This window comes from Brassica oleracea, chromosome C7 (genome assembly GCF_000695525.1).
Source record: "Brassica oleracea var. oleracea cultivar TO1000 chromosome C7, BOL, whole genome shotgun sequence".
Lineage (NCBI taxonomy): Eukaryota > Viridiplantae > Streptophyta > Magnoliopsida > Brassicales > Brassicaceae > Brassica > Brassica oleracea.
Genome location: NC_027754.1, coordinates 2,015,682 through 2,025,972, shown reverse-complemented (window position 1 = coordinate 2,025,972; position 10,291 = coordinate 2,015,682). Strand labels below are relative to the sequence as shown.

At 34.4% G+C, this 10,291-nt stretch overlaps 1 protein-coding gene and 2 long non-coding RNA genes across 5 annotated transcripts; all 3 read right to left on the bottom strand.

The window, feature by feature from the left end:
• Positions 1-563: 563 nt before the first annotated feature.
• On the bottom strand, positions 564-2,094 carry LOC106305211. 2 transcript variants are annotated; one of them, XR_001262933.1, is made up of 5 exons: positions 1,790-2,094; positions 1,577-1,659; positions 1,176-1,270; positions 918-1,111; positions 564-824 (listed from the first exon to the last, which is right to left on the bottom strand). It is a non-coding gene; the product is annotated as an uncharacterized LOC106305211 (long non-coding RNA). The 2 variants fall into 2 exon arrangements; XR_001262932.1 differs by having other exon boundaries at positions 1,577-2,094.
• Positions 2,095-4,035: 1,941 nt separating this feature from the next.
• Positions 4,036-5,700, bottom strand: LOC106303967. 2 transcript variants are annotated; one of them, XR_001262599.1, is made up of 4 exons: positions 5,109-5,700; positions 4,935-5,034; positions 4,405-4,849; positions 4,036-4,324 (listed from the first exon to the last, which is right to left on the bottom strand). It is a non-coding gene; the product is annotated as an uncharacterized LOC106303967 (long non-coding RNA). The 2 variants fall into 2 exon arrangements; XR_001262598.1 differs by having other exon boundaries at positions 4,935-5,699.
• Positions 5,701-6,493: 793 nt separating this feature from the next.
• LOC106303764 (serine/threonine-protein kinase tricorner) lies at positions 6,494-10,004 on the bottom strand. Its single transcript, XM_013740081.1, has 13 exons — positions 9,522-10,004; positions 9,242-9,416; positions 9,071-9,154; positions 8,740-8,981; positions 8,423-8,666; positions 8,237-8,316; positions 7,997-8,081; positions 7,647-7,784; positions 7,446-7,559; positions 7,306-7,353; positions 7,136-7,220; positions 6,998-7,048; positions 6,494-6,909 (listed from the first exon to the last, which is right to left on the bottom strand). Exons 1-13 carry the CDS (start codon positions 9,704-9,706, stop codon positions 6,854-6,856), a joined length of 1,587 nt encoding a protein of 528 aa, XP_013595535.1. The 5' UTR covers positions 9,707-10,004; the 3' UTR covers positions 6,494-6,853.
• Between the last annotated feature and the right edge of the window lie 287 nt (positions 10,005-10,291).

The following is a 10,291-nucleotide window of genomic DNA, read 5'->3' as shown; positions in this document are numbered from 1 at the left end:
TTTGCTGCAAATTAAATGTAATATATATATATAAATACACACTTCGTATATAAGCGGTTGTGATTTAACTTATAAGATATTGGTTTTTCAAAAGAGCTTATAAGATATTGTTTGTATAAACATATTATTATCTTTTTTTTTATTTTTTTGTATTTTTTTTTGTATTCAATTAGGATTCAATTTTATTCCATGTCTCATTATTCGTGGTGTGTCTGCCTTCTTAAAATGCTTAAGCTGTTAGTATCATAAACTATCATTTGCTTTTTGATTTTTTGCGTAGTGTAAATTTATAAAAATTATGTAGAAAGGGTGTTTGACAAAAAAAATGTAGAGAGGGTGTGATGTGTAACAAATAAGGTTCTACTGATTTTGATGACCATTTACTATTATGGCTTATGAATATTTGTTGCTTTTGCTTTTATAAAACTTATGATATTATCTAGGAATTTATCGAAAGAGAGTCTCGCCACTCTTATGACCCTCTGCTTCCTGCGTTGCGAGTGTAACATCATCATCCCAAAACGATACGTAGCAAACCTGAATTCACAATTGAAAAACAGGAATGCATGCAGCAGATAGAATAGTTAAACAAAAGACCAAAGATGTGTTCAAAAATTAAAACAGTTCAAGAGAATCAGATTGAAAAACCTTTTGAGTTGACGCCTTAGACATTCCAATAGGTTGGTCAAGGTTATCTCCCCCACCAAAAGCACATGCGGAGACTACAATTTGACAACTTCACATATACTTCTTATTCTCATCCAAAATTTTAAACCCTCCATTCTCGTTGAAAACCCACAGTGCCCCGAAACTGTCTCACTTACCTGATCACAACAAAACAGCACTCAGCAATCAAGAAGCATATAATGATAATGAAACTCAAGTTATTAGCCTTGTAAGAGTTACCAAGTGTTGACCTGAAAACTACTCTCTCTCTCAGCAAAAGTCTGGTTCCCAGTAAACAAATTAAAACGTGTCATGTTCCCACGAACAGGAGAGCTTGAATCTGCACCGGTTAGGTACACAAGTTTCTTAACAGTGGAGCTTGACTCTTTACGCTCTAAGGTATCAAGATGCTCAAGCTCTTCAGGAGGAAGAAGCTTCAAACAACCTGACACACACAAATCTATCAATGGCAGATTCAAAGATGAAATGATGATGGAGTGAGAGCTTACGTTGCCAATGGCTTTAATTATTTGTTGACAGAATCATTCTCCTTCCTGGCCAAAGCAACTTCTTTCCTCATGGGGTCAGCTAAACCTTCAAGTTCCTGATATGTAATTCCACCACTAAGCTTCTTAGTCATCAAGTATAACATTACCGAGAAGAAAATCTTCTCATAAAAAAAGAAAGAGCTTTGATCCACATAACTCATATAAGCCCGCAAAACCATATACTATATCATGTCTTTCGTGATGATCACTTCATTTCTAGGCCTAACATTAAAGTCTGATCCTTTATGGAACAAAACCAAAAAAAAAGTTTTTTTTGTTCAATCCAATTGTTAAATCCTGAAACAAAAATTTGAAGAATAACTAAGATTATGATGAGGATAATAAAATTATATAAACCTCACCAATTGCTCGGTCTCTTCTTCCACACAACAAAGCTGAGCTTAAATCCTTTTCCAAACCTCCATATTCTTCTTCTCGTTCTCCTCTTATTTAGCCATTACCACCAAGAACAGATGGGTTTAGCCATTACCACCAACAAAAAAAAAGAACTCTTCAAATAACTTCTTTCGATTATCACCAAATGTGAGGATGATGCTCAATGGATGCAGGATTACCTATTTATACATGGAAAACACCGCCTAGAACTATGATGATTATCATTGAATGAATCGTCTTCCTTAATTTGCGTCGACTAATTAAAGATGTTAATTAAAGACAATGAATCAATAGATCACGTAACGTCTACAAACTAAAGACGATTTGATGCTAACGGCGCAAATTACAAATTCTCTTCACGCCGATTCGTCAAACGCGAGATGTTGAATCTCCATTGCTGGTTAATCCACTGACAGATCGAAGAAGAAGATGAAACCCTAATTAATTGAGAGAGATCGAATAAGAAGATGAAACCCTAAACTGAGAAGACACTGCAAGCGAATGGAGCTGTCGATCTCTATTGGATTGGATATTTGTCATTCTCAATATTAAACGAAATCCCAGTAAACTTATAACACCGTGAACAAAAATCTTACAAATATAAGCATAAGATCGAAGCCCATTACACTGAAGTTTAAGTGATATGGTGCGTTTTGCGTAAGTGGACACGTGGCGGCTCCAGGACGCGCGACTTTCCTACGTGGACGATGACGTGGAGGCCTGTGAGAGAAACAAACACTCTTTTATAATAATATATACTAGGGTCGGCCCGCCCTACGGGCGGAATATGCTCTACGTATAATATATCGACGTATATTTTGTAAATTATAATTGTCTATGTATTATTTAACAAACTGATAGATAATTACATTTTAGTGTCTGTGTCTTTTAGGAAATTTGCGTTTTCTTTGGTTTTTTTTATTGTTTTTGGCATAATTTTTATGTTTTTTCAATTACATTTTAGTAGAGAATCACAATTCATAGGATTAATATAGAATTCAATTATCGATTCTACGAATAATGAGGTTATGGGTTTTGTTATTGTATTTCCTAAGAATGATTTGGGCTGTTAAGTTGAGGATATTTTAACGCTATACGAAATCCCAAAAATAGTCTTTATAGAAGTTAGTTTTTTGTTTTTAAGACTTTTATTTTTAAATACGTAAATGTTCTTTATCACAACAACGATTACATATATTCTGTAAAGTTAGAGGTGTTCAATCCGAATATCAGTTCGGTTTTGGTTATTTTTTTGGCTTCTCGATATTTCGGATTATAAAAAAACTTCCACATTAAAATCATATTTATCTTGACTTGACTCGGTTTTTATATAATCGGTTTTTGGTTTGTTTGGTTTTAATCCCAAAAATCATAAATATATATATATATACATATATATAGATATATATGTATTTTATAATTTATTATAAATTTTACTTTATTTGATTAAAAATCGGCTTTAATACAACACGAAGATATTTAAGAATTTGAATTGACTATTTTTTTACTATTTAAAACAATTAGTAACCATATTAAGTTAATAATAATAATAGTTTTTATAGAATAAAAATAAGAAAACAAGTAATTCATAATATTATTAAATAACTAAATATTAGCACACATTGTTTGAAAAAAATTACAAATTATGTATTTTTTAAATAATTTTTTTAAATAAAATTCAGATAAAATATTAAATTACTAAAATCAACATTATAAGTATGAAGATCATATTAATAAAATAAATTATAAGAAAATTTATATATTATTAATTATATTATATAATTTACATATAATTGTACTACTGTTTTTTAATTGATCAGTTTATTTGGTTTATTCGGTCTGATCGGTTTATATACCAAACCATATCCATATACCGCGGTTTCTTAAAAATAACATTCATTCGCTATTTTCGGTATTACTAAATCCAAACCATTTTCTCTATTTCGGTTCTGTTTGGTTTTAATTGGTTTGGATTTACTGGATTGAATACTCTTATAAAGTTTATATGGTTTGAAGGTAACGTTTTTTTGCGTTTTGTGATAAGCTGTATAATTTATTTATTATTGCAGAGTACATATAACACATAAAATTGGTCATAGTTTTGTATTTTTGATTTTTTATTCACCTGATGGTCTTTGGCTAAATGTTTACTATTTGAGCAGTTTGTATTTATAAGGGCTTATTTGCCAAATAACCAAAAAAAATTGAGAAATTAGATTTTGGGAAAGAGAGTAGAGAGAGATAGGAAGAGAAAGTTGGAGAGAGGATGAGATTTTAGTTAATTAGTGAATTATAGTTTTTTTTAGTGTTTTTGGGCATAATTTCCCTATTTATAATTGGTTGTTTATAAGCGTCATATCTTATCTTCCATTATATATTTTTTTAACTATTAGAATGAGAGTTTTAGTGCTCTGAAACGAAAGTAGAGTTTCATATAAAAATAATTGAAAGTAGCATTCGGTGAGTGTCGCAAAACATAGCTAATATTTTTTCTTTTTGATTCCACAGAGGCTTAACAGAGCTAATCTTATTGATTCCAAAATACAAAACAGAAGCAGTCACGTCTTTGATCTTCCAGAATCATTCCACCGCCTTCAGATCATGTTGTTGTCAAATGTAAGGCATCTCCGTGATTTCCACGCAATCTTAGATGAAACCACTCCAAGAGTTTTAGATGCTGCAACGACTGAAGGAAAAAGCTCTCGAGCTTTGACCTGAAATTTATGAAAAGAATATTATATGAGACAAAAAAGCAAACCACCTGTGTAGAATCTACATCAAGTTGGTTACTCACAGAGTCCATGAGCATCTCCACAAGTGTCACTGCATTAGTGAAAACAATGCCATCAGATCTATTACTTCCACTCTAAGGTTGTGGTTCTTTCCTCCACGACTACTCAATCTTGGGAATGCATTCTCATAGCTTTTGAGACTGAGAACGTCTAGGCATCCATCTGTTTTGATCCACAGAGGCTCATTAGTTTGTGTAAGCCTAAGCAATTCTTTCATAGCGGTCACATCAATGTTAATCGTCAGAGACTTATCCATGTCCGAGATAACCAAGATACGGTAAACTCGAGGCAGTCATTGAAGAACAACTTCCTGGAAGAAGATTAAAATCAAGCAAAAGACCACTGTGGAGTAACTCTAATGGAGAAACGTGCATCTGGTTTAGTAGTGGTGGGAGATGAGAAAGTGGCCTCCCATGATTTAGCTGCAATGCTTGAAGCCCTCACGAGCTGCCAAAAAAGATGTTAGTGGAAGTTTAATCTCTAAGATCAATCACAATGCATGAAAGAGGTTTCATAAAGAAAACGCTAGAACCTCTTCTCTAAGCTGTGCAGTTTCAATTGAAGCTTCTGTTCATCAAAGCTAAGTTGCATCCTCTGTTTCTCATCTGAATGTCAAACACTCATCAAAAGCCCTGCAAACACAATCATAAGAGAACAGAAAGAAAGAACTGGAGAGAATAGTTGAGTAGAGAATAAGAGAGAATACATTTCAAGCCGTTGGATCTGGTGAGGTGAGTAGCGAAACGATTCTTCTTTATTGTCTTCTTGAGCGCACCTCCTCTTCACATTCGGACCTTCCAAAAGCAAGACGTATTGGGAGGATTGATTGAAGGATCTTTAATGGGCATCTTGATCGTCCGATGAATTGTGAGAACGATGAGAATAAGAAGCACTAAACTGAAAATAAGTTTTTGGTATTATCAGGAGTTGTGAGAATGATGTTATCAGGGATGAAAGTTGTCTTTTTTATAGATGGAGATCCACCGCCTAGAAGAGATATAAGATCCCAAACATTGAATGTTTTATCTCACTGAGTTAAGAAGGTTGTTAAAGGCAATGATTCAATGAATCAGGTAACGTTCTAGAGGAGAGGAAGGATCATAAGATGAAACGACAATCGAACTGGACACATAGATTCTTCATGACGATTCATCTCACTCAACCTCTTGAAACTCCATTGATGGCTTAGGTTGTCAAGGCTGAAGAAGACGATGAACCCTAGTTTTAGAAATCACCATTGGCGAAGAAGATCTTGGTCTCTTTGTTTCAGGCTGGGCTGACAGGCTTATATTTCTATTGAAACAAAAGTCCAATACATAAAAAAAACATGTATTGTATGTTGCGTTTTAAGAAAACGGGACACGTGTCAACAGGACGGGCTTTGAATTGATGAGCTGGAATCCTAGGTGGACACCCTGAGAGTGATTCATGGGTCTTATTTATATATAAAGATAGATTATTTTAGAAGATTGACTAAAGTGATTTGATCCACAATGGGCGCGGAAAAACAAACAAAATAATTAAATTTCCTGAAACATTATTTTGAGAAGTTATTTGTTTATGTGTCATGACCATATTCATTTTCGCCAAAAAAATAATATGGTTTTAAGAAATTGTGACATGCCATCACTTAATTAGAACATGTATAATATACTTTAAAAAGTTCATATTTTTGGCAAATTTTAAATATGATAATAACTTATAACTTTTACATCACTTATTATATTAAATTTTCTTTAAACCCTTTTGGTCAAGTTTTTCGAAATATAGTAATGACTATTTTTATTTATATTTCTGAATTTTGGTATAAAACTAAAACAATATAATCAAATGAACTGTTTTTGTTGATAGTTAATTAATGAAATTTCAATTACATTTATCTGTTCATTAAGTAAATTAACAAACTAATTTTTACGAGTTTAATATATTTAAAATAAAATAAAATCCAAAACTTATTAAAATTTATATATATTTAAATATAAAATATATATTCTTAGCAACTATAATTTACTTTAGAGAAGTTTAAACAAATATGTTATCCTGTTAAATGAATTGATAAATTTATTAACAAGAGGCAAGAGCTAACAATATTTACAAACAAAAACAGAGAGGAAGATGATCAAACTGGTGTTTGGATATTGCTAACAATAACAGTAAACACAATGGCGGGAAACAAACTGCCACAAGGAAAACGGCCGTACAAGAAAAATACATGAACGGCCATTTCTGGGCATATAAAATAAATCGCCACGAAATAAAAACAAAAGCCAAAACAGAAGCTGCTGAAAGAGAAAGATTCCTCAGGATCTTCTCTTCCCTATGCAATTGCAAGCAATTATAGACTGTACATTGCCAAAGAAAATAAAGTTCAATGGATCAAGAAACACACAAAAGTTGCAGAGGAATGTTTTGTAGAAGAAGAAGAAGATGATGATGATGACTTAGATTGAGTCATTGTTGTGAAGCATCAACGGTAGAGAGTAGTGCGTAATCAATGGCAGAGTCACCTGAGATTTAAAATGAAGTTAAGGCATGGAAACTTAGTCAAAAGCATATTTTTGGAAAACATGTAAGTGCTATAATAACAAGGCTTACTTCGGGTGGAGTCAGTTGATGAGCGTGGTGGCGAAAGGCTTCCTTTGATATCTGCATTCAAGAAACTATGAGATGCGTAGCTCGACAGTGCACAAGATAAATGGTGTTAATCAGAAAACAAAGAAGAAGAGTTAGCACCTAAAGAATGGCGAGAGCTACGGACAGCGTCAAAGTTTCTGTATGTATATCCCACAAAATTGATATTTTGAGGGGTTATGCTCACCTACGATCACAGGACAAGGTCTGGTAAGTAGAGAACAAAAGCCTCAGAATAAGAAGATACGATTTTCCTTAAGAATTGTGGGTACCTTCCATGAAGGTCCAGATCCTGTTCTTGTTGGTTTTGGACAATCCACCTAAGGAAGAACCAGAAGATGATATTGATGCCTCAGTTAAAAGAGATAATAAGAACTTGATAATCGCTGGGATGGTAGTTCCGTTTTTTTACCTCATCGAATTTCATGAAATTCTGGGTATCAAGCTCTCCATTGACTACTGGCTTGAAAGCTGCATCCATCTCATATAGCTTTTCCCATTCCACATCTTTGAACCAAGGATGAGCCTAGACGATGTGTCTTGTTTTGTCAAGATATGGATGTGACAGACAAGAGAAGAACACACAATGTTTGTTTAAAATATATTTACATACTTTGATTTGCTCAGCTCCGGCTCCATGAGAACCAAGCCTATGATCAGAATCGCAAAGCAAGCTGCAAATGAGATCTCGTGCCTCAGGTGTCAACCTTGCATCATCTGGGAATACAAGTTGAGTTCTCCAGCTCACGATCTAAAAGCACATTATGCAAAACATTGGGAAAATGCACAGAAATGTCAATTTATGTATTCGAAGATAAATAAATTGTGCGAAGATCCCGACAGTAATACAGCAAAGCAACTTGGAAATGTTCAACACGTCCTCCATTTATAACTATCTCAGCATCAATAGGATCCTTCTTAAAGAAAAAAGTGAAAATTACTGTAATATAGTAGCAAAGAGACCTTTCTACATGTTGTCACGGGGTCATCTGAGTAGAATGGGGGATAACCAACGAGCATCTCATACATAATGGCTCCCAAAGACCACCTGCAATTAAATGACATGTGTATGGGTCGATGAAAGGAATTAGAAACATGTCAGATCAACTAGTAGATGCTCCTTAAGTTATGAAACAGAAAGAACAGATAATAAGAGGCACAGTTCTACGGAGAATAATCTAAAAGATATTTTCAGTGACCCACCAGTCACACTCTACACCATATCCCTTCTTCAGCAACACTTCAGGCGCAATATAATCAGGGGTACCAACAGTTGAATATGCCTGTTTCAAAACAAGAGCAGGCAAAATCCAAAGAAGCAGTTTAAGGCACTCCCCAAATGTGATATGAGTAAAAGACTACTATCATAAACAGAGTTTGGTTCTATACCAGTTTTCTTCTGTTTATCTGCCAATGCTGCAGCTGTTCCAATGGGCTCTTCCAACGCCTTCCACGGCGTCCTATTGAGCAGTTCTCATCAACATCGATTGATTCATTTGTATTCTCATCATTCAAAGGCTCATTTACGTTCATGGCCGAAATGTTTCTACAATCGAGAGGCTTACAAAGACCAAAATCTGACAGCTTCATATGACCATGCTTGTCCAACAGAAGATTGTCTGGTTTTATATCCCTACAAAAGATCTACCTTCAATATGCATATCCAGTTTAACGCTGCATTTATCTTAATGACATCCGGAACCAACCTGTGAACATAGTTATGTTTATGTATGGACTCGATAGCCAAAATACTTTGTGCAATGTAAAACCGAGCGACGGTCTCAGTCAAAGTCTCTTCCCTCATAAGCAAAGTCATCACATCACCACCAGACAAATACTCCATGATAAGGTACAAGTATTCTGGATCTTGGAACGAATAATAAAGCTTCACAATACAGTCACTAGCAACTTCTGCTAGCAAGTTCCTCTCAGCTCTAACATGCTCAACCTATTTAGAACGATCAACCAAAAGGGTATCTTAGACGTGTATTCAAATATGTAAAACAAAGAGTAAAATGAGATCATTGTAAGACTCACTTGCCCCCTACTAAGCATTTCAGACTTCTTCAGCTTCTTCATGGCATAAATGTTGCCAGTCTTTTTCTCACGGCATAGCCTTACCTAAGAAAGATCCCACATTTACAAAAAAAACAAAAACAATTAAAGTGCGTCTAATTGCTACAACTACAAGTGTTCAAAGAGACTAACCTCGCCGAAAGCTCCTCTACCAATAATACTGAGAAGATTAAAATCATCAACGCAGAGCCTGTTCCTCATCAACCTAGTATACTCAGTCTCTTTCCTCTGCAAATCCTCAAGCAACTCGAGTTGTTCTTTTTCTGATACATCTAAAGATGCTATCTTTTGTTCTAGCACCAAACGCCTGCAAATCAAAACGAAGCAAACGTTCATACAGCTCTTAAAACAACACATTGTTGTTCTGTTAGGAATATGAACGAACAGATGGTGTGCAAAAACAAGGTTCCACCTTTCTTTACGTTGCTGGATGTGTCTCATGCGTTTGTTGTAATGGTCCTCTATATACTTCTTCGCTGCAACAACTTTCTCCAATGTCGAGTTCGAAACCAACCCTTCATCCTCAAAATTCTCCCCAACCTCCGACGTCATCTTCGCCGCCACCTCCTCGTGATCCGTTTCACTGAAACTCTCCATCTTTTCTTCTCTCCCAAGAACACAAAAATAAAACAATTCCTTTCCCTCCCTCTCTCTCTCTCTCTCTCTCTCTCTCTCTCTCTCTCTCTCTCTCTCTCTAAATGCAGAGACACTTTATCATTTCTCCTGCAATCATCTGTGAAAAAAGGTCTCTCTTCTCCATCAATCAAAACACAAAATGTACAAGTTTGGATTTCAGAAAATTTGGAAACAGTGAATTACCTCGAATTTTATTGGTTTTTTCTATTTTTGCTATTCAAGAAAAATATAGTAAGCTAAATTTTAAAAGCATTCCACAAATCATGACCTGACACGTAGATAACTAATAGTGGATGATGAAATGTATTTTCTGACAAACTTGGAAACTTGGAAATCTATTTTTGCTTTTTTTTTTCTCTTACCTTGGATTTATGTTCCTTTTCAAAAAAAAAGAAGATTTATGTTCCTTTTTTTTCCTTTAGCACTAAGTAACTTTATTTAGGAGTTGTGTCAATTGCATGCTTTAACACATTTCCATAAAATGCACTTTTTATTAGTTATAAAGAGAAATTCCGTAGGATAGTTATTTTTAAGTGTATGTCACAA